General features: G+C 42.3%; 1 protein-coding gene across 2 annotated transcripts; it reads right to left on the reverse strand.

Moving 5' to 3' along the window:
* Positions 1-1,842: 1,842 nt before the first annotated feature.
* Positions 1,843-9,833, reverse strand: diras2 (DIRAS family GTPase 2). 2 transcript variants are annotated; one of them, XM_033017742.1, is made up of 2 exons: positions 9,134-9,833; positions 1,843-3,424 (listed from the first exon to the last, which is right to left on the reverse strand). In XM_033017742.1, exon 2 carries the CDS (start codon positions 3,397-3,399, stop codon positions 2,803-2,805), a length of 597 nt encoding a protein of 198 aa, XP_032873633.1. In that variant the 5' UTR covers positions 3,400-3,424; positions 9,134-9,833; the 3' UTR covers positions 1,843-2,802. The 2 variants fall into 2 exon arrangements, with proteins under 2 accessions (XP_032873633.1, XP_032873634.1); XM_033017743.1 differs by lacking the exon at positions 9,134-9,833 and adding an exon at positions 3,771-3,937.
* Positions 9,834-25,198: the final 15,365 nt, after the last annotated feature.

Here is a 25,198-nt window from a genome sequence, read left to right on the forward strand (position 1 = left end):
TGTCTGCTGTTGTTTTGAATGTGTGGGTTTGTTGGTTGGGGGCTTCTGGACATCTGAATTTCCCTGAGGGGACCAATGAAGTATTTATTATTATTATTATTATTATTATTATTAACAATAATTTTAAGGTGTAAAAAGGAACTGTAGATGCTGGTTTACAACCATGATAGACACAAAATGATGGAGTAACTCAGCGGGTCAGTCTGCATCATTGGAGAAAAGGAATAGGTGACGTTTCGGGTCGAGACTAAACGAGACTGGTGTTGGGAATGTACAGAACAAAGCAGAGCCTACATCGATGACTCTGGAAAGGTGGAGCCCACGGTGGTTCATTGTTGTCTTGGGACGAGGTGATAACCAAGGGACACAAACTGTGAAATTAGCAAGACTAGGATGGATGGGGGGGGGGTAATGGGGAGAGAGGGAATGTAAGAATTCCTTGAAGTTAGAGAAATCAATATTCATGCCGCTGGGTTGTAAACTGAGGTAGGGTTTTTTGTAATTGTCTGAGCGTGTACCTTACACCAGAATAGGTTTCAGTCCGTGTACCTTCACCGGCGGCAGTGAGACCTCTTCCCTCTGGACTGCAAAGCAGGGAGAATAAAGATAGGACCATCGCAACTGTGCTCAGCTCACTGAGCCACGTGATGGCAAGCGTCAGCGGTCAGTCACATGGGACCGTGGAGCCAAACCCAAACCCATCCCATTCCCACTGGACCTGCGTGCAATTGGACGGGCATCAGCTGGATCCGATCCCTTCCCAACTAAACCTATGGACACTAACAGCTGCGCCAATGCAAACTGACCCCAATGATCAGTGATCCAGGATCAGTGAGCACTTTCCAGATAGATGCAGATTTAGAAAGTAATTTGTTGCAGTGTTTTTATTTGACGTTCTGGAAGTCAGCCTTCCTTTATAGATCGAGTGTTATCTCGTTTTTATTCTGCTCCACGCTGTTTTAACTTTTTTTAATCTGCATTATTTTCCTGTCGATTTTCCCTGTTGAGGGGAGGTCCGATAGACACTATGAGAACCATAGACAGGGTACCCTATCAGAATATTTTCCCCAATGTTAATTCTTAGAGTCGTACCTTTAAGATCAGAAAGGGAGAGTTTAAAGGAGACGTGCTGGGCAAGTTTTGTTTTTCCTATAGAGTGGTGGGTGCGTGGAATGTGCGGCCGGGGTTGGTGGTGTGTGTAAGCAGACATGATAGGGGTGTTTGAGGCTTTGAGATGGGCACCTTGAGAAGTAGGAAATGGAGGGGTATAAATCATGTGCTAGCAGAAGGGATTATTTTAATTTGGCATCATGTTCGGCACAGACAACGTGGACGAAGGGCCTGTTCCGGTGCTGTTCTTCTATATTTTGTGTTCTATTATATGATTTCAGGAAGCGGACTGGAAACATTAGCTTAGGCTTATTCTCCATAAATATGGCCCAACTTGGTAAGAATTGACAGTATTTTCTGTCGTATTTCAGATTTCGTGAATCCGCTGAATATTGCTTATAAAAAACACGCACAATCATACTTGTGGTAAAGTGAGCTATTTTATTGTCAATTTGAAATATACAGCGTAGGACTGTAAAAACGTGTAGGCACAAATGACTTATGTACAGGCATTTAAATAGCATTAATGAAATATATTTCAATGCTTCTGAACAGAATAAATACAATTGCTTTATTTCTATATCAAGCAAGTTGCTCCAGAAAAAAAAATACACATACATTTAAGTTGGAGCGATTGGAATAGCATTTAAACAAAAATAATTAATAACCCAGTCTCTCAGTCAAATCAATGCTTGTTTAAACCCTCCCCCCCCCCCCCCCCCTCCCCCTCCCCCCCAAGTAGTATGGAACACTATTTGATCAAGTATATGCTGCTTTTTGCCCTTTGTGGCAATTCTTTTATCCATGCTCTTATTCTCTTCCTGGGTATTGTGTTGCCAAAACATAGTTAACAGTGACACACAAGCCTCCTCCACCCAGGTATGGTAGAATGTGTCTGCAGTTTAAACCCCCCATTATGATATTTATCTATCTGTGTCGATTGACTGATGCTATGCTAAATGAATCGGGATATACTAGATCACTGTGCTATTTCAGTAATTTTAGAGATTATTCTTTTCCCCACAACCCCTCACCTCGCCCTCGCAAATATAATTGAACTAAAATGATGCTGCAAAGAGGAACCCACCAGAATCAAACGTTATCGGCACTGGTTTTAGAATATATTTTATTTAAAACGTCATGCAAGGTTAATGCATTTATTATATAAATAGCTTAAATCAATAGCTCATTGTTATGACGTTTCCTGTTATAGTGATTGAAACTATCTGTCCATTGATCTTAAAAATATTTGCCCATGGACCTTATTTTGTAATATATGTTTGCATTAATAAGGTGCTATTTGTTAGTGAATAACTCTCTAAGCTTTAATAAATAAAAATATCCGTGATTGAACGCGTCAAAATGAATGTGCTTTAATTAGTGGCTCTGCACTCAAATATAAATATTCGTGTTGCATTCAGGTCATTTAAAAGAAGGAACGCAGCTATTTAATACAAATACACAGCTCCTCCATCAGGGGAACCTAATAGTTCCGCAAGGGGATTCTCGATTTACTTTTTAAAACGTAATTTTGGCTGGATGGGAAAAAAAGACAATACGTTTCGCCTTTGAGATAAAGCCCCGTGGACGGCCATGAGGTCAGTTTCATATTTCTGTGCTGAATCTGACCGGTGCTTATTTTTTTTCCGGCCGGGGTTCTGTTTTGTTGTTGCTTATGGACCGGGTGGCAGTTCACATAACGACACACTTCCCCTTGAGTTTCTCTGTCCTCTTTTGCTGCTTGGATTTCTTGCCGTCGATTTGCAGGCTGACCGCCCTGCGCTTCTCCAGATTCAGCAGTTCCTGGAAGAGCTCCTTCACGTTGTGATTCGTCTTGGCCGAGGTCTCCATGAAGCCGCACTTCCACCGCTTGGCTTGGGACTCGCCGTCACTGGCCTGCACCTCTCTCAGCGTGTCGTCGCACTTGTTGCCCACCAGCATGATGGGGATGCTCTCCACGTCCCCCTTGATCTGGCACACTTGTTCGTAGATGGGCTTCAGCTCTTCCAAAGACTGCTTGCTAGTGATGGAGTAAACGAGGATGAAGGCGTGCCCTTTGGAGATGGAGAGGCGCTGCATGGCGGGGAACTGGTGACTCCCTGTGGTGTCGGTGATCTGTAAAGTGCAGATGCTCTTGTCACAGCTGATGACCTGGCGGTAAGTGTCTTCGATCGTGGGGATATAGCTCTCCCGAAATGTCCCTTTGACAAACCTCAACACCAGCGAGCTCTTGCCCACGCCTCCCGCTCCGAACACCACCACCCTGTAATCGTTGCTCTGTTCCGGCATCTTGCTGACTGCCTCACACTGTCACCTGGAGTCAAAGGGAAGGAGAATATTACATATGTTCAACCTGTCTTTCAAAAAACCCCCAAAAAAACAGGCAGTGCCCACTTTATCCAATGCCATAATTCACAACGACAAGATATCAACCATATGCATTGTCCAGGTACACGGAACTATTCCGTGACATAGCGCCTTCTGAAGGTTAAAAAGAGAAAAAGGCTACGGGCCAGGACCCTCTCGATCGCTTCCGAATAACCACAAAATCCCTCGCAGACCGTGCCTGATCTCAGGCTACAGACCCGAACAAAACCAGAAACCGCCGCAGGTCGCGTGTCGCCCTGGTCAAAAGACCCTCTTCAATACACAATACTCACCTATCTAACGCTACCCAATGTAAAATACGCTTTTAACCGAGAGGCGATCTCCTTGCGAAACCTCAGCCGGGGCTATGATTATGGAGTACGGTTGGGTTGAGCCGAGCTGCGCTGCGTTCAGTCTTGAGAACCCATCGCGGTTGAAGGTTGGGCAGAATCGATAGCGAAGGAGTTTCTGTCTGATATTAAAGGCACCAGAGACGCGCTCCATGCAGCGATGTTACGTATCTGGGTTTGTTTAGTAAGCTCGGTGTGAATAGGGAGCTCACTATCGTCATCAGTGCTTTTCAGCGCTACGTCTCGGTGCGGGTCGGTGCAGAATGCTGCAGCAAAGGTCAAAGACCTGTTCAGTGTGAGCTAGCGCTGCTAATGAATCTGCCGCGGGTAGGAGCAGCCCAGCAAAACGCGGTGGGGCGCAGAACCTATCAAATCCGCACCATCAGCACTAAAAATAAACTCTTTTCCATCCAACGCGATGCCACTGGGGCAATGCTTTGTTTTGGGGCTTTCTCTCAGTCTCAGTAGTCGGTATTTTTGACAAATAATTAAATAGTTGAAACAACAACAAAAAAAATGCAATCGGAAGAGGTGGCGTGGGCTGCAGTACTCTGACTGAAAGACAACGCCAAATGCTTGATGTAGCCGGACAACTTCTGAGTCAGAAACGGAGGTTTACCGCTGAAATGTCTGCTCCCTAATCTTCAACCTTTAGACGATGCCTCGGCTGCTGTGCAGCTTTAGCATGCTGCGTTTTTCACATTCGCGGTTTCTTTGTCACTTTTTCCAAACCAAATAACGTGCAAACACACGCATTTTAGTTATCACCGCTTGCCATCACTAAACCAGGTCTTATATTTACTGCATTTTAAGAAGTCACGGTTCATCTATTTCCACGGGTTTACCATCGCCACCAATTACAGAGCGTCACTGCGGCACCCTGAGGCATGGCCGATGTGGAGCAGCCACGGTTCTGTTTAAACCGTGTAACAGGATGAGAAATAACATTGCTGGTTTAAACAGCGAAACGCCGCATGTTTGGCATGTTTAATGTCGCATCTAATCTCACGCCTCCGAAACATTTCAAATTGCTATGAATAATTCCAATTAAGAAATTACTTTCTTCGGCATATTTTCCAGTCAGCTTCTCCTAATTTTAAAGTCTAATGATAACCAGTTCAAATCTGGTACACATTCCAATGCTTAAACAAGTCCAAACGGGATTATTTTATAATCCATTTTTAATACGCCATTTCGCTCAAGAATATGATTTGCCTCTGAAGATATGATTTCTTCGTAATTTGAAGCTAATACAATGCATTGGACCTATTGTTGTCTTTCAAGAATACCGAAATTACTTTGACCAGCTAAGGAATCATTTCTCAGAATTTCTCTGAAGAAGCGTCTCGACCCGAAATGTCACCCATTCCTTCCGTCCAGAGATGCTGCCTGTCCAGCTTACTCCAACATTGTGTCTACCTTCGATTTAAACCAGTATCCGCAGTTCTTTCCTACACAATAATTTCTCAGACCCTGTCTGAAAATGTTGAACTGATTATTTAAAAACAGCAAAAAGCAAAATGCTAGAGGAACTCAGAAAATCAGGCAGCATCTGTGGAGGGAAATGAATAGTCAGGATCCATTTTCATCCGTTTCCTTCCACAGATGCTGCCTGATTTTCTGAGTTGGTCCAGTAGTTCTTTTGCGCAAGATTCCAACACCTGCAGTCTCTTGCGCCTCTTGTTAAAAGCGGGATTTTTTAACATTGCAAATAATGTCAGTTATCCCCGAATGCTTCATCTGAATAATAACTCACTTATCTGGTAGATTTAAATTGATATATAACCACTTTTCAAATCTAAAACCAAAGAATAAGTAAGCATTATCTAAATTCATGACACGCTCACGGAATATGCAGATAGGACCGTATTTTCCTGAAAGTATTGTAGGTTATATATTCGATAATCCAGAGAGAGCGAGAGAGGGAGAGAGGGAGAGAGAGCGCGAGAGAACGAAGAACGTCCGGTTCAGAAGAATGTAAATAAATAAAGTTGTAAACATGTTTTTGCGTGAACCGCAAATATGTAGTCATTCAAGCATTATCTCGGCAACTAGTCCTTTGAGAAAAATGTCTAAAAACATCGTCCCCTAAATATTAATGAAGAAAGAAAACTAAGCCTAAATTGGCCAGTAAATATGCACAGAAATGATAAGAAAAGCCAACTATGAAATTATATGAAAAGCTATTTGCTTTTACTTTTTTTACCTGTAGTGTGGGGTAACAGAACGTTTTGTTGTCTGTATTAGGTAACGCTTGAGACAAACATTTTCAAGTGTGCTTTGGATGTTTAAAGTAATTTATTATCTTCATTCTGAACAGTTTGGGCTGTTACGTCAATACTGCTGCATTGAATTGTCCCCAATTAAGAACATTTCCTGCTCAAAGAAATTAAATGGAACTTATTAATGGCCTTAAATTACAAATAGCAAAATCTGATATAACTAACTCAATATTGTCAGATATGCAGACTGAGCATCAACGCGTTGGGTGATATGGTAAACATGAGTAAAACGGGATTTAGACGGTTAGAGATACTCATTGTTATTTCAACTATCAGTTGTGACGAGAGGCAGACAGAGTTCTTTCTATCCGTTTTTTGTTCATATTAGTTACACGTTAGATAATTAAAGACGAAATGTCTACTTTAGAACCAGAAACGATGGATAAATGTATTTTCCCATTTACCCCTAAGTTTGATAGCAGGTTCAACCTTAAAAATACTTATTTTACCAATTATTGAAGAGTTCATTTAATTAGTTGTTCAATGCAATAAAACCGCTGAGTTTCTCTGGCACATTGTTTTCTTTTTGCTCAAGATTCCAGCATCTGCATATTTAAGTCTAGAGAGAAACTGAGAACCCCCAATGAGTCCACAATCAACAAGCGCTCACTTTCCATCTTCTGCAAGCGTCGTGGTTTGGTGCCAGCAAATCGCCCGAGTGAAGTTGGTTCAGTGCTGAAAACGGATAAGAGTAACATTGGAGACAAGAGGAACTGCAGATACTGGAATCTTGAGCAACAAAGAAAGTGCTGGAGGACTTCAGTGGGTCTATGTAGAAAGATAGAATTATATTTTGGGGGAGGAGGGAGAAGCGGGCAGTGCGGGGCTGGAAACGACATAACATCAAAGGTAGTGTTGAGCAGATTGCCAAAGGCAACGAAGAAGAAGGGTCTCGACCCAAAACATCACCTATCCATGTCTTCCAGAGATGATGCCCAACCCACTGAGTTACTCCGGCACTTTGTATTCTTTCAGCGGCTATGCTTGTTTTGAGAACGAATTAAATGAACTGCTCAATAAATTGAGTATGTTCTAAGAGATTCTTGGATCTACTTGACCTTCTCCAATCAGCACAGTTTGATACATGGATAGACACTACTGGAGTAACTCAGTGGGCCAGGTAGTATCTCTGGAGAAACGTTTGGGAGACCCTTCTTCAGATTGGGAGTCGGGGCAAAGGGGCATGCAAAATATAGAAGGGACATAGAACAAATGATTGAAAGAATTGCAAAACGCAACGATGATCAATGATAGATGGAGCTCACAATGGTCCATTGTTGGCTGTGGGGAAGGTGGTAACGAGTTATAGAGACAGTGAAACTCGACAGGACGACAATAAAACTAGTACTAGAACCGTAGCTGGAATCCCCGAGGCAGAAGATGGGGGCGCAGGCAAGAAGGGACATTGGTGACACCAGTGCGCAGACCATTGATACAATTCGGATACGAACACATTGATGTCATGTTCAGTTGCCTGTTTATTAATATTTTTTTAAACCAAGGAGAATGTGGGAAGAAAAACACCTTGGAGGCAACATCGCCTCAATCATATTGACCTTTCAATAGACATTAGACAATAGACAATAGGTGCAGGAGTAGGCCATTTGGCCCTTCGAGCCAGCACCGCCATTCAGTGATCATGGCTGATCATACCCAATCAGTACCCCGTTCCTGCCTTCTCCCCATATCCCCTGACTCCGCTATTTTTAAGAGCCCTATCTAGCTCTCTCTCTCTTGAAAGCATCCAGAGAACCTGCCTCCACCGCCCTCTGAGGCAGAGAATTCCACAGACTCGCCACTCTCTGTGAGAAAAAGTGTTTCCTCGTCTCCGTTCTAAATGGCTTATTCCTTATTCTTAAACTGTGGCCCCTGGTTCTGGACTCCCCCAACATCGGGAACATGCCTCCTGCCTCTAGCGTATTATCCAAGCCCTTAGCAATCATATGTTTCAATGAGATACCCTCTCATCCTTCTAAACTCCAGAGTGTACAAGCCCAGCTGCTCCATTCTCTCAGCATATGACAGTCCCGCCATCCCGGGAATTAACCTTGTAAACCTACGCTGCACTCCCTCAATAGCAAGAATGTCCTTCCTCAAAATGTCTTTTCACCGCTCGTATTTTCCTTTCTCTTTGCCCGAGCAGTATAAAAGGAACAGCAGCATTACAATTGCAGGGATACCCAAAGGAATGCCTTCTGTGACCAAGCTGCAATCTTTAACCCCACCTCCACTTGCAAGCAGTACATGCTAACAGATTTTTCTTAATTCGTTTCGATGTCAGTTACCATCCCCGAGGAGTTCATGCGAGGATTTTCCGATCAGCCTGTGATTGATTTAAGCTGCTTGTTTACATCCATTCTATACATACCGAATGGAAATACCGAGCTCTTGGTGCACTGGCTGACTCTGCGTCGGTTGCTCGGCACATTTGAGATGCAGTTAAAGGCGTCAAATTATTGCCACATCAGGGCTTTGAGGCATCAGTCCTCCCAATCAATATTTGAAAGCCATTGGGATTCGTTTACCGTAATAAAAATAACCCCCCCGGAAATTAAACACGGAGGTGCAAACAATCAGAGACATTGGCGAAAATGTTGGTTTCTTTCTGTTAAAATAAAAACGACGACGTTTTTAATTCCATTTAACATGAAAATCTGTTCGCCCCTTTGTTTTAGAAACGATAGATGGAGGAACACCCACTTCGAGAACCAGGAAATACTGGGACTCTTTGCAGAGCGGATCCTGCAACTTCATGCTGATGAAGGCGTCGCCAGCGGCGCTCACTGAAGCCCCAGCATTTGACAGAGAATGTGTAACCTCGAATCCATCATAGACCCGAATCCAAAATCGCCAATCCGCTCATTTTATAAACAATAGGATAGATTCATGCTCAAATGCATGCATATATATATATATATAGAGAGAGAGATAGATATATATATATATATATATTTATATTTGAACGCATATGCAGGTTGATGCGCCGAAATTAATTTCAACAATGGATATTGAGGGACACTTTACCTTCAGAAGGGATCCTCTAATGTAACTAGAAAGGATGGTCACATGCCGCCGCAGTGAGAAGCTCGGCGTCCAGTTTTTCACGTGGATGAAGAAAGCCGCACTGTGCGATGAGCTGCTTGCTGCGGTTGTTGGAACTGGCTGCGTTGGATGGAGGGAGTGCAGCGCTCGCTGCTCGCTGCTCCACTCTCGGCCCACGATCTGCGATTAGATCACCGCCTGTTATTGCTGGCGACAGATGGCACGTGATTCGCTTTCAAAATAAGAGTCTTCGCTACTCCCAGTCCATTTTTATACCTGGCAGAGCTGTACTTACAACGGAGAGTGCAGTGGAAGTCTTTGTGAATCTTTAAGTGTCTAGTCTCGAGAGTTGGGCTATTGTGAATAATAATGGCAATTAAAACAACCACTTTTTATAGCAATCCTTGCCCAGCTGAATGACTGGAACATGGGATATCTGTGAATGGCAATTACTATATTCAACTCCTTGCCCAAGTCACTCCCGTGTGACATTTTTTAGTGGTTGAGATAGAAGGTATTTGAAGATGAGCTCAATCATATTCTGTGAATCCTTTCCAGCAAAAACCTTCTAGTTAGTACTTGGGAGAAAGAACCCTTGCATTTTAAACCTCATCAGACATGATATCCACTCTAGAATTAGTGACCACGTCGATCAACAGTAACATAGGTTTGCTTTGTTAGAGATAAATTAAAAAAAATAGAAAATGCATTTTGGGAAGTCTAACATGGGCAGGACCTACACAGTGAATGGTGGGGCTCTGGGAAGTGTAGAGCAGAGGGATCTGGGAGGGCAGATACATGGTTCCATGGGCGTCATGAAAGTGGTATCATAGGTAGATAGTGGTCATTAAGGGTTTGGCTCATTGGCCTTCTTCTGTCAGCGTATTGAGTATAGAAGTTGGGAGGTCATGCTGCAGTTATAGAAGACAGTTATAGAGGCCGCATTTAGAGTATTATGTTCAGTTCTGGTCATTATGTTATAGGAAACTAGACTAAATGGGACCCGTTGGGTCCCAGCTTCACACGGGAGGGCTGATCCCCCAACGCAATATTCCACCTTTCCAACAATTCCAATATTGCTGACCAGTGGGGGGGGGGGGCTTTCTGGAGTGCTAACATGGTGTTGTGGGCCGAAGGGATTGGTTTCCAGAGGGCTAGTATGGATATTGTGGGCCGAATGGATTCTTGGGCTGGCTGCTCAGTCACTGAGACCTCACACACACACACACACACACACACACACACCCACACCCACACACACACACACACACACACACACACACACACACACACACACTCACAGACACACACTCACAAACACATACCCACACACTCACTGATTCACACACCATATATGGCAGTAATAATAATAATAATAATGGATGGGATTTATATAGCGCCTTTCTAATACTCAAGGCGCTTTACATCGCATTATTCATTCACTCCTCAGTCACACTCGATGGTGGTAAGCTACTTCTGTAGCCACAGCTGCCCTGGGGCAGACTGACGGAAGCGTGGCTGCCAATCTGTGCCTACGGCCCCTCCGACCACCACCAATCACTCACACACATTCACACACAGGCAAAGGTGGGTGAAGTGTCTTGCCCAAGGACACAACGACAGTATGCACTCCAAGCGGGATTCGAACCGGCTACCTTCCGGTTGCCAGCCGAACACTTAGCCCATTGTGCCATCTGTCGTCCCAACTTTCTTGAATACTCACATGGCTGAGCGCGGCTCTCCACTGTGCGGCTTCCGCAGTCAGCGACACTTCCGCAATCAGCGTGACCTCTGCACTTACAGGAAATTACGCAATCAGCATGACCTCTGCACTCACTGGAAATTACGCAATCAGCGCGACCTGTCCATTAAGCAGAAGTCACAAAATGAGCGGGACTTTTAAACCAATCACAGTCGGACCTAATAAAGCATTTATTCCTTCCGAACACAGTCGGACCTAATAAAGCATTGCAATTTCAAGCACAGGCAGGGCAGCAGGCCAAAAAACCCATGACATTGTCATTAAGGGCTAACAAATAATTTATTGCAAGTACATTGCAGATTGACAGGTGATTGACAGGTGAGAGGATCTCAACACTGAGAACTTTTTTATTTTTCATCGATGGGAAAAATTCTCGGGGCCTGCTCAGCGGAGGAGAACTGTGAGTAAGATGGCCAAAAATCATAGTGATATATGGTAGCGTTTTTTCTAAAATCAATATACAGCGCAGACAGGAAGTGGTCAAGATGAGACTTTTAATTATATAGATATGTTGTCAAGCTGGAAAAGATGCAGCAAAGAAATACAAGGATGTTGCCAGGACTTGAGGGCCTGATCTGTAGGGAGAGGTTGAGCAGGATATAATTTTATTCTTTGGAGCACAGGAGGATGAGGGATGATCTTATAGAGGTGTACAAAATCATGAGAGGAATTGATCGGGTAAATACACAAAGTATTTTGCCCAGGGTAGGGGAATCGAGAATCAGAGGGCATAGGTTTAACGTGAGGGAGAAAAGATTTAATAGGAACCTGAGGGGTAACTTTTTTTACACAAAGGGTGGAGGCTGTATGGAATAAGTTGCTGGAGGAGGTAGTTGAGGCAGGTATCATTGCAAAGTTTAAGAAACTTTAGATAGGTACAGGGATAGCACAGGTTAAGGGGGATATGGGCCAAACGGAGGCTGCTGGGACTAGTGTAAATGGGACATGTTAGTCGGTTGGGCTGAAGGACCTGTTTCCACGCTATGTGACTATGACTCTGAATGGCTTTAAAATATTGAAAACATTCAGTAAGTCAGGCAGTACCTGTGGAAAGAGAAGCACAATTACATTTCTGATCTAAGACCCTTTGCTTCACTGGGAACAAGACAAACCAAGGTTCCAGAGAAGGCGAGGGAGGGATGATAAAAAAAGCCGAAGGGAATATCTCAGATAGAATTAGACAGTGGTTAACGTGGTGACGGGCTGTTGAAGAAACCAACTTGTTGACAGGTTAATGAAGAATATTAGAGAGTGAAAAAAAAGAAGGGATGTAAAAGCTATGAAATGCAGAGCTGTAGGAAATGCTCAGCAGTCCATGGAAAAAACTCAGATAGGTGAGCCCAGGGTTCCTGTGATAACAAGCCAATGAAGAAACCATCTGGTTGATGCTACGTAATAGTGTATTATATCTGTAATCAAGCTTCATTATTGGAGATTCAAAATGTGGTATTACATTGGGCCTTTTATCAGTGTAAATGGAAAGATCCAGAAATGACCCTGGTAAAATTACAAAACCTATTTTTCTGAAGTATCATCCGTAATTATAATTGTTTTCACACAAGCAATTCAGGGGATGATTGTTTGAATCACACCATTTTTTGAAAATATCTCATCCGTAAAAGTAATAAAGGCAGCATGGAAAATGACACTTCAGCGTAATTTGTCCATGCCAACCCAATTGTCTGCCTGGGTCTGTCGTAGTTAGTCCTATTTGCTTGAGTTTGTCCTATATTTCTCCTAATTTAAGTTTGCAACATAAAAGTAAATATGGTCTTTGAAGTAATCACTGATCAAAATATAGACTAGAAATATCACATAATTTCTCTTACTGACACTTGCTTTGATTGAAACTTCCTACTGGGCTGATAATCAGTGACTTTTGACTATACTTTTATCCTATTGTGGTGTGGATAACAACATTTTAAAATGTCTTCAGAGGAAGTTGGATAATTTGAAATAAAGCAATATTTGGGCGATTAACACTTCTTATAATTTAATAACACCAATATACTTGTTCTTCAAACGTAAAATGCCATGTAGATTTTAATATTGAAAACATTGAAGATACTTACATTTGTATTTATGATTCAAAGTAATATTTAACATAAATAATTTAGTCCAGTAATGTACAAATGCTCCTGGTTAAATTTAGATAATCACCAAATGCAATCCAAGGAGCCCATCTCAAGTGAATAGCTTATTGTATGACAAGAGCCAAAATAGTGCCTACAATCTTACTGCAGTCATATGGTTACAAAGTCTAAAAAGCTGTGTACACAAATTAAGAAAATATCCAATACTCAACTATATTAGGACATACACAACTAAATCAGTGTCTCCAGAAATCTACAGAGCAGTCATCAGTTGTGATTTAGATATTAAGAGAGGCAAATTAAAATTTATCTGACTTGCCATAAAACGTAGGTAAATATCTCATTTAAACATTTATCACCAAAAACCATTAAAATTATTTCAATGTGCATTTGAAGGACTTTTATACTTCAGAGTGATGTATGCACTCTGGAAATAGTGCTACATTGATCAATGGGGAAATAGTAGTACTATAAATGTATTGTATATTACATCTGCCAACTGGCATTATTAAGCGAGATTTGGCAACTCAATATATAGTCAAGCAGGCCAGATTGCATGAATATAATAATAAAAACTGAGTCAAACAAGAGGACATTTTTCTTATTTATTTGCATAGTCTAGCCTGCTGGGCATGTCTCACAACTTCTCCAATTACTTTACATTGCACCAACAAAGAAGCAAAATGCCTCGGAAAAAGGACACAGAATGCTGGACGCAGTCTAAAGAAGGGTCTCGACTTGAAACGTTACCAATCCATCTTCTCCAGAGATGCTGCCTGACCTGCTGAGTTACTTCAGCACTTTATGTCCTCTGATGTATTTACCAGCATCTGCAATTCTTGTTTCTACAAGCATAATGTGCTGGTAACTGCACCTATTAACTCATATGAACTCATCTTGTCAGAGATATTTCCTTTGTTTTACACAACTCTTCCCCACTTTTTCTCCTATTGAAAACGAATTTATTTTTAATCTCTTTCCCAGTTCTAACAAATGGCCCTGGATGTGAAAGGTTAGCTGTCTTTCCTTCCACATTTGGTTATAGCTCAGTCTTATTTTGCATGTTCATGAAGTGTATTCTTGAGTGTTTCTCAAGATATGCATCGCATTTTCCTATATCTTTAATGATTTCTCAAAGATGCCAGAAGGGCGACACAATGATGCAGTGGTAGAGTTGTTGCCATACAGCACCAGAGAACCAGGTTTGATCCTGACTACGGGTGCTGTCTGTATGGAGTTTGTATGTTCTCCCTGTAACCTGCATGAGTTTTCTCTGGGATTCTGGGAATTATCCCTAGTGTGTGTAGGATAGTATTAATGTGCGGGGATCGCTGGTCGGCGTGGACTCGGTGGGCCGAACGGCCTGTTTCCAGGTTGTATCTCAAAACCAAACTAAACTAAACTGCTTTTGTCAACGTGACAAGCATTGATAGAGTTTTAACCATCACATTGAATATTGCTTTACCATCAATTAAGTACTTCTGAAGTTTAATCAGAGATCTAGTTGCCACAAAATGCAATTGAAAACATGGTGCTTCAAGGAAGGCTGTCTTAATTTTGACTGTGTAGCCTTCCCCATATAATTCAAGCTTTACCTATGTCATATTTCCACCTGCAGGGTACTGATGACACTATTTGTTCTCTCTCATTGAAATAATATTTTGGGGATTTTAAAAATCACGTGTGACACATTCCCTTGTGCTTATTCAATGCACAGGGGAATGTTCTCAAAGAAAGCTGCTGAGAAAGACTGGTTGGCAGGTTTCAGTTCTTGATTTATCGTATATCCACCAATAGTAATCAATGTCTTATCACATTGAAAAACTCTCAGAGAACAAATCAGGAATGTTAAAAGAAACACATTTTAAAATAATTTTTTTAAGTTTACAAAATCAGAAAAATATTGGATCATAAATATGAAATTAAGATAAAAGATGATTAAGATAAAAGTATCATTAACTATAATAAACTAAAGACTAGATTTCCTTATTTTGAAACAGAATTTTGAAGAGATTGATTTCTGAATCTCCTATCAATTAAGCATATTTGGAGATTATAATTAGCATTAAGTCCTGTAGCAATGGGGAAATTCTGAGCAACGTCAACACTTTCAAATTTAACTTTGCGTATGTGAACTTTATAGTTATTTTAAAATTTAGTCTATTATTATAGAAATAAAGATAATGATAACATAATCCTACAGAAAATGCTGGTTAGGCAGCATCTGTGAGAAGAGAAACAAAGTTAACGTCATATTTTGCGAATCCTTTATCCTCAACCTGAATGTTAACTTTATTTATCTTTCCAAATTCCTCCGTCTACGCCACATCTGCGCCCAAGATGAGATTTTCCATACCAGGACATCTGAGATGTTCTCATTCTTTGGGGAACGGGGGGTTCCCCTCTCTCATCATCGATGAGGCCTTCACTCATGTCTCCTCGGTACCCTACAGCTCCACCTTTGCTCCCCCTCCCCCTCCCCATAGTCGCAACAGAGACAGAGTCCCCCTAGTCCTTACCTTCAACCCCATCAGCCATCGCATACAACACATAATCCTCCAAAATGTCCGCCACCTCCAACAGGATTCCACCAACAGCCACATTTTCCCATCTCCACTCCTTTCCGCCTTCCACAGAGACCGTCCCTCCACAACTCCCTGGTAAACTCAACCCTTCCCACCAGGTTTGCTGGCTCGAAGGGCCGAATGGCCTACTCCTGCCCCTATTGTCTATTGCAACCGCAGCAGATGCAATACCTGTCCCTATACCTCCTCCCTTGACTCTGTCCAGTGACCCCGACAGTCCTTTTAAGTTAGGCAGAGGTTCAGTTGCACCTCCTCCAACCTCATTTTCTGTATCATAGTGTCATAGAGTGATACAGTGTGGAAACAGGCCCTTTGGCCCAACTCGTCCACACTGGCCAACAATGTCCCGGCTACACAGTCCTACTTGCCTGCGCTTAGTCCATATCCTTCCAAACCTGTCCTATCCATGTACCTGTCTAACTGTTTCTTAAACAATGGAATAGTCCCAGCCTCAACTACCTCATCTGGCAGCTTGTTCCATACATCCACTACCCTTTGTGTGAAAAAGTTACCCCTTGGATTCCTATTAAATCTTTTCCCCTTTACCTTGAACCTATGTCCTCTAGACCTCGATTCCCCTACTCTGGGCAAAAGACTGCATCTAGGCAATCTATTCCTCTCATGATTTTGTATACCTCTATAAGATCTCCCTTCATCCTCCCGCGCTCCATGGAGTACTCTAGGGATACCCAGAGTACTCAACCTCTCCCTAGAGGTCACACCCTCTACTCCTGGCAACATCCTCCAAAATCTTTTCTGAACCCTTTCAAGCTTGACAATATCTTTCCTATAACAGGGTGACTAGAACTGAACACAATATTCTAAATCCAGTCTCACCAACGTCTTATACAACTGAAACATGTCATAGAAACATAGAAACATAGAAAATAGGTGCAGGATTAGGCCATTCGGCCATTCGAGCCTGCATCGCCATTCAATATGATCATGGCTGATCATCCAACTCAGTATCCTCTACCTACCTTCTCTCCATACCCCCTGATCCCTTTAGCCACAAGGGCCACATCTAACTCCCTCTTCAATATAGCCAATGAACTGGCTTCAACTACCTTCTGTGGCAGAGAATTCCAGAGATTCACCACTCTCTGTGTAAAAAATGTTTTTCTCATCTCGGTCCTAAAAGATTTCCCCCTTATCCTTAAACTGTGACCCTTGTTCTGGACTTCGGGAACAATCTTCCTGCATCTAGCCTGTCCAACCCCTTAAGAATTTTATAAGTTTCTATAAGATCCCCCCTCAATCATCTAAATTCTAGTGAGTACAAGCTGAGTCTATCCAGTCTTTCTTCATATGAAAGTCCTGACATCCCAGGAATCAGTCTGGTGAACCTTCTCTGTACTCCCTCTATGGCAAGAATGTCCTTCCTCAGATTTGGAGACCAAAACTGTACGCAATACCACAGGTGTGATCTCACCAAGACCCTGTACAACTGCAGTAGAACCTCCCTGCTCCTATACTCAAACCCTTTTGCTATGAATGCTAACATACCATTTGCTTTCTTCACTGCCTGCTGCACCTGCATGCCTACTTTCAATGACTGGTGTACCATGACACCCAGGTTTCGTTGCATATCCCCTTTTCCTAATCGGCCACCATTCAGAAAATAGTCTACTTTCCTGTTTTTGCCACCAAAGTGGATAACCTCACATTTATCCACATTATACTGCATCTGCCATGCATTTGCCCACTCACCCAGCCTATCCAAGTCACCTTGCAGCCTCCTAGCATCATCCTCACAGCTCACACTGCCCCCCCAGCGTCGTGTCATCCGCAAACTTGGAGATGTTGCATTCAATTCCCTCGTCTAAATCATTAATATATATTGTAAATAGCTGAGGTCCCAGCACTGAGCCTTGCGGTACCCCACTAGCCACTGCCTGCCATTCTGAAAAGGACCCGTTTACTCCTACTCTTTGCTTCCTGTCTGCCAGCCAGTTCTCTATCCACATCAATATTGAACCCCCAATACCGTGTGCTTTAAGTTTGTATACTAATCTCTTATGTGGGACCTTGTCGAAAGCCTTCTGAAAGTCCAGATATAACACATCCACTGGTTCTCCCTTATCCACTCTACTAGTTACATCCTCAAAAAATTCTATAAGATTCGTCAGACAGGATTTACCATGCTGACTTTGTCCAATGATTTCACCACTTTCCAAATGTGCTGCTATCCCATCTTTAATAACTGACTCCAGCAGTTTCCCCACTACTGATGTTAGACTAACTGGTCTGTAATTCCCCGTTTTCTCTCTCCCTCCCTTTTTAAAAAGTGAGGTTACATTAGCTACCCTTCAATCCTCAGGAACTACTCCAGAATCTAAAGAGTTTTGAAAAATTATTACTAATGCATCCACTATTTCTGGGGCTACTTCCTTAAGTACTCTGGGATGCAGCCTATCTGGCCCTGGGGATTTATCGGCCTTTAATCCATTCAATTTACCTAACACCACTTTCCGGCTAACCTGGATTTCACTCAGTTTCTCCATCTCATTTGACCCGCGGTCCCCTGCTATTTCCGGCAGATTATTTATGTCTTCCTTAGTGAAGACAGAACCAAAGTAGTTATTCAATTGGTCTGCCATATCCTTGTTCCCCATGATCAATTCACCTGTTTCTGACTGCAAGGGACCTACATTTGTTTTAACTAATCTTTTTCTCTTCACATATCTATAAAAACCTTTGCAGTCAGTTTTTATGTTCCCTGCCAGTTTTCTTTCATAATCTATTCTCTCTTTCCTAATTAATCCCTTTGTCCTCCTCTGCTGGACTGAATTTCTCCCAGTCCTCTGGTAGGCTGCTTTTTCTGGCTAATTTGTACACTTCAACTTTTGTTTTGATACTGTCCCGGATTTCCCTTGTTATCCACGGATGCACTACCTTCCCTGATTTATTCTTTTGCCGAACTGGGATGAACAATTGTTGTAGTTCATCCATGCATTCTTTAAATGCCTTCCATTGCATATCCACCGTCAACCCTTTAAGAATCAATTGCCAGTCTATCTTGGCCAATTCATGTCTCATACCCTCAAAGTTACCTTTCTTTAAGTTCAGGGCCCTTGTTTCTGAATTAACAATGTCACTCTCCATCCTAATGAAGGACTCAACCATATTATGGTCACTCTTGCCCAAGGGGCCACGCACAACAAGACTGCTAACTAACCCTAGGGACACAAAATTGCTGGGGAAACTCAGCGGGTGCAGCAGCATCTATGGAGCGAAGGAAATAGGCGACGTTTCGGGCCGAAACGAGTCTGAAGAAGGGTTTCGGCCCAAAACGTCGCCTATTTCCTTCGCTCCATAGATGCTGCTGCACCCGCTGAGTTTCCCCAGCAATTTTGTGTACCTTCGATATTCCAGCATCTGCAGTTCCTTTTTGAATGCTAACTAACCCTTCCTCATTACTCAATACCCAATCTAGAATAGCCTGCTCTCTCATTGGTTCCTCTACATGTTGGTTTAGAAAACTATCCCGCATACATTCCAAGAAATCCTCTTCCTCAGCACCCCTGCCAATTTGATTCTCCCAATCTATATGTAGATTGAAGTCACCCATTATAACCTTTTACCTTTGTTTTACCTTTGTTGCATGCATTTCTAATTTCCTGTTTGATGCCATCCCCAATCCACTACTACTGTTAGGTGGCCTGTACACAACTCCCACTGACGTTTTTTGCCCCTTAGTGTTTCGCAGCTCTAACCATATCGATTCCACATCATCCAAGCTAATGTCCTTCCTTTCTATTGCGTTAATCTCCTCTCTAACCAGCAACGCTGCCCCACCTCCTTTTCCTTTCTGTCTATCCCTCCTGAATATTGATGTTCTGCTCCCAGCCTTGGTCACCCTGGAGCCATGTCTCCGTGATCCCAACAATATCATAATCATTAATAGCTGTCTGCACATTCAACTCATCCACCTTATTACGAATGCTCCTTGCATTGAGACGCAAAGCCTTCAGGCTTGTTTTTACAAAGCTCTTACCCCTTATACAATTATGTTGAAAAGTGGCCCTTTTTGATTTTTGCCCTGGATTTGTCTGCCTGCCACTTCTACTTTTCACCTTACTACCTATTGCCTTTACCCTAATTTTACACCCCTCTGTCTCTCTGCTCACACATTTAAGAAACCCACCACCTCTTATTCTCTGTTCATTGTTTTTTTCTTCTTTCCCCCCTACATGTTGAGTCTGAGTGCTTCCCTTCTCTGCCTCCTGCCTCCCACACTGTCTACTAGCTTTCTCTATTTGAGTCCCTCCCCCCAACCGTTCTAGTTTAAAGTCTCCTCAGTAGCCTTTGCAAATCTCCCCGCCAGGATATTGGTCCCCCTCGGGTTCAAGTGCAACCCGTCCTTTTTGTACAGGTCGCACCTTCCCCAAAAGAGGTCCCAATGATCCAGAAACTTGAATCCCTGCCCTCTGCACCAGTCCTTCAGCCACACATTTATCCTCCACCTCGCTCCATTCCTACTCTCACTGTCGCGTGGCACAGGCAGTAATCCTGAGATTGTTACCTTTGCGGTCCTTCTCCTTAACTCCCAACATCTATACTATGATCAAGATGTGGACTCTTATACCTCGGCGAGACCAAACGTAGACTGGGCGATCGTTTCACTGAACACCTTAGCTCAGCCCACCTGAACCTACCTGACCTCCTGTTTGCTAAACACTTAATTCTCCTTCCCATTCCCACACAGACTTTCTGTCCTAGGTCTCCTCCATTGTCAGAATGAGGCTAAATGCAAATTGGAGGAACAGCATTTCGTATTTTGCTTGGGCAGCTTACAGCCCAGTGGTATGAATATTGATTTCTCTCACTTCAGATAGCCCTGGCATTCTCTCACTCTCTCTATCCCTCCACCACCCAAGTCGCACTAGCTAACAATGGCCTGTTTCAATAGACAATAGAGAATAGGTGCAGGGGTAGGCCATTCGGCTCTTCGAGCCAACAAACCTTCGAGAAGGTTTGGGTGGGAAGGGTTGAGTTTACCAGGGAGTTGTGGAGGGAACGGTCTCTGTGGAAGGTGGAAAGGAGTGGAGATCCCATTGTACTTCCCCCTTTCCCAACTTGACGCCATTTACAGTAGATAGTAATCAGCCTTCCTGTTTTTGCTACCAAAGTGGATAACCTCACATTTATCTGCATTAAACTTCATCTGACATGCATCTGCCCACTCCCCCAAACTGTCCAAGACACCCTGCATTCTCATAGCATCCTCCTCACAGTTCACACTGCCACCTAGCTTTGTGTCATCTGCAAATTTGCTAATGTTACTTTGAATCCCTTCATCAAATCATAGATGTATATTGTAAATAGCTGCGGTCCCAGCACCAAGCCTTGCGGTACCCCACTAGTCACTGCCTGCCATTCTGAAAGGGACCCCTTAATCCCTACTCTTTGTTTCCTGTCTGCCAACCACTTCTCTATCCATGTCAGCACTCTACCCCCAATACCATGTGCCCTAATTTTTCCCACTAATCTCCTATGTGGGACCTTATCAAATGCTTTCTGAAAGTCCAGGTACACTACATCTACTGGCTCTCCCTTGTCCATTTTCCCAGTTACATCTTCAAAAAATTCCAGAAGATTAGTCAAGCATGATTTCCCCTTCGTAAATCCATGCTGACTCGGACCGATCCTGTTACTGCTATCCAAATGTTCAGCTATCTCATCTTTTATAATTGACTCCAGCAGCTTCCCCACCACCAATATCAGGCTAACTGGTCTATAATTCCCAATTTTCTCTCTCCAGCCTTTCTTAAAAGTGGGATAACATTAGCTACCCTCCAATCCACAGGAACTGATCCTGAGTCTATAGAACTTTGGAAAATGTCAACAATGCACCCACGTTTCATCAATGTATCATCAATGTTTCCTTTATCATCATTACATTTTTGCATATCTTTTATTCATTATTCTTTATCTCTCTGCATCATCGTCTATATCTCTTGTTTCCCTTATCTCTAACCAGTCTGAAGAAGGGTCTCAACTCGAAACGTCACCTATTCCTTCTCTCCAGAGATGCTGCCTGTCCCGCTGAGTTACTCCAGCTTTTTATGTCTATGACAGACTCCTATTCTGTCCATATCTGTGCATTTGTATGCAAGCCTGGGGCAGTGCATCATGTGGCTGCAATCCACATATGTTCCTTGTGTCCTCTTTCAGTCTCTGCATTCCTAGCTGTCAGTCTGGTTATCCTTCAGCACTTCATTGGTATCGATGGCTTACAAATAAAGCAAATGCTATAGAAGGATTGGCCTGCATCTGACGGGTCCCTATCACTTAGAAAGAAGCAATAGGCTCTCTCATGCAGTCGGATTAAATCCCACTGACTCTTAATGCAAGATCGCTTGTGCTTGACAAGCATTCTCACAACAAAAAGGTTTGCATTTTAAATATGAACACGACCATCATTTTGATTATTTTTATGTTGTGCATCAGTAACTCTGAATTAATTAGTATCTAGGCCTCATTAATAAAAGTAATGTCATGATTCCTATGATAGAAATTTGAGCCACTATGAAACCAATTATTTCCACAAGTCGATGATGCAGTAAAAATCTGATGAAATGAAGAAACGTTAGGAAATAAATACAGTTTATTGTATAATTGTAATGATTGGGAAATGTTGGATCAGCATCCATATCAAGAATTGAAAATCTAAATAAAACCTGCAAATGCTAGAAGTTTGAAATAATAACAGAAAATGCTAGAAACACACAGCCGGTAAGGAGCTTTTTGTGTCTATCTTCAGTTTAAACCAGCACCTGCTGTCCCTTGCTACACAGAAGTCTGTCATGATGTGATGAAACCTATGCGCACACTTATCAACCCGGTCCCATTGTAATTATCTACATCACTTTGAAAGAGAATTCGATAATATACTTAAATCATTTTGTGAGAATTACGTGAACTCCTTAGAACAATCAATAAACTCCCAAGAGACAATGATCACTGACATTACTGACACCTATTACCCCCTACAACACGGTGTAACTCTAGATGTAGAGTTTGGATCTGTATCAAATACTTTCAGTGTTAACATATGAACAATGTCACTGATGAATAGCTCTTGTAAGGATAAAACCAGTCATCACAATCAGCTATTAATGCAACTCATCAAATGATTGTAAAAGTAATTATCCTGTTGTGTATCCATCAAACGGGGGTTTTCTCCTGTCTATCAAAGAATATCGCTCATCTAAATCAGCTTTCAATCCGTTAAAAAAATATGGCTTTTTCAAAGTTTTTTTCAAAGTGTTATCCCTTGCAATTATATTATGATATGTTTTGTGGGATGGCTCAGTAAATGTTGTTTGGTGACCAATAGTCTGCATTTTATTTTCTGTGCCACTGTACTTTTTCAGTGAGCCAGAACCTGCTGCAAGCAGTGGCCTTACCTGGTTTGTAACTATTGTAACGATTGTTCTGTTGACCTTCTGTTAAGTGGCATCTTAATTCTACATTTGCAGTTACAATTTTGTTTATTGTCATGTGTACTGAGGTACAGTGGAAAGTGTTTTGTTGCATGCTATCCAGTCAGCGGAAAGACAATACATGATGTTCAAGATGAGTCCAATTGAGCCTTTTACAATGTATAGATACATGATAAAGGAATAACGTTTAGTGCAAGGTAAAACCAGCAAAGTCCGATCAAGGATAGTCCAGGGGTCACCAATGAGGTAGATAGTTGTTCAGGCCTACTTCAGTACCTCAGGAATACCTGAGGATTAGATTGGGTAGATGCACAGAATCTCTTGCTCAGAGTAGAGGACATAGGTTTAAGATGAAGGGGAAAATATTTAATAGGAACCTGAGGGGTAACATTTTCACACAGAGGGTGGTTGATGTATGGGACAAGCTGCCAGAGGAGGTAGTTGAGGCTGGAACTATCCCAACGTTTAAGGAACAGTTAGATAGGTACATGGATAGGACCGGTTTGGAGGGATATGGACCAAACACAGGCAGGTGGGATTAGTGTTCAAAAGGGAACTGCAGATGCTGGAATATCGAAGGTACACAAAATTGCTGGAGGAACTCAGCGGGTGCAGCAGCATCTATGGAGCGAAGGAAATAGGCGACGTTTCGGGCCGAAACCCTTCTTCAGACAGGTGGGATTAGTGTTGCTGGGACATGTTGGCCGGTGTGGGCAAGTTGGGCCGAAGGGACTGTTTCCACACTGTATCACTCTATGACTATATGACTGCTATGGTTGTGGTAGGATGATTCAGTTGCCCGGTAACAGCTGGAAAGCCTCTGTGGCAGCTGGCCTTATGTGATGTAATGATGCCAAGAAGGTGAGCTACAATGAGTCCCACTCACGAAACGGCTGGAAAAAACATTGACATCTGTTTAAGGCAAACACCTTGGGTTTGTCAGCTGCTCAGGGACTATGGATGTTTCTGAATCATTCAGACAATCAGAGACACCAAAAAAAAATGACACTATGAAATAGTCTCAAGATTTATTAAAATACTTATAAACAATCAAAGAGATCCACTGCTACCATTCCTCATTGTGTTAATTTGCTCTTCTGCCAGTTTTAACCTGGCATAGCATCAGAAGGTAGATTCCCCTTAGTAACTGGTGGAGAAATGCAGCATGTTCAGACTTTGCCGCATGCAAAGTTCAATATTCACCGACAGCTGATAAAATCCCAGCAAAGATCACACAACCGGTTTGAGAGTTGCGAGTTCACATAGGAATTCTGAATGTAGTGGTGCTTATGCAGGTAAATGTTGCCCCCAGCATTTCCAGCCTTTTCCTTTGTAACTGGCATCAATAGTAAGACAAGATTGTGAGGCTGTCCAAACACTAGACTTTATACTTACATTACATAATTCAATTAATGTGAACTGGATGGACAGACAGATGCAGGTATAATGGTTAAGATGACCCTTTTGACCACTCTTGAATCCAAACACATCAGAAATTAAATTTTGAACTGAAATTAAAAAAATCTGCAGCTAGCAGAAATCTGAAATAAAACAAAATGCTGGGGAGAGATCTCATCAGACACAGATCTTTGTGAAGAGATGTAGAGTTAATGTGTCAGTGCATAAAACATTGTTTATCTGAAGCATTACTCTGTTTCCTTTGCAGATTATGCCTGGCCTGCTGAGTATCCACAGTATGTTCTGTTTTATGTTAGGTTTGAATTAGCTTAGTTTGAATTGAAATATTAGAAACCTTTAGACTAATTCTCAGGTTGCAAGATTTTTCAATCTTGAAATATAAAACTAAACTTAGGGAAGATGATATACAAGAACAACGCAGAAATAGTAAAATATCAACGAAATTCCAGCTTCCATATCAAGAGCTGACACTTCTGTAACATCTGAAGCTTATATTCAGTACAGAGTTTTATATTTTGTTCTGAAGGATCAATGATTCATCAACAATTTTAACCTTAACATATTCGTTGATGAAGAACCGTGATGAAGTACGATGACATTTGTATTGATTATATGTGGAATTGAGGCCATCGTGTTTTGCACCAGCCCACGCATCCACTCTTAATAAAGTATTGTTCCCTCTCCATTATCTTGAATAGAAGTCCTTGTGTAACACTCTTCTAATGGCATTGACACAGCGA

This window comes from Amblyraja radiata, chromosome 3 (genome assembly GCF_010909765.2).
Source record: "Amblyraja radiata isolate CabotCenter1 chromosome 3, sAmbRad1.1.pri, whole genome shotgun sequence".
NCBI lineage: Eukaryota > Metazoa > Chordata > Chondrichthyes > Rajiformes > Rajidae > Amblyraja > Amblyraja radiata.

What these genes read in the sequence shown, in the direction of transcription:
- diras2 (XM_033017742.1), bottom strand. Translation starts at nt 3,399, where the DNA reads ATGCCGGAACAGAGCAACGATTACAGGGTGGTGGTGTTCGGAGCGGGA.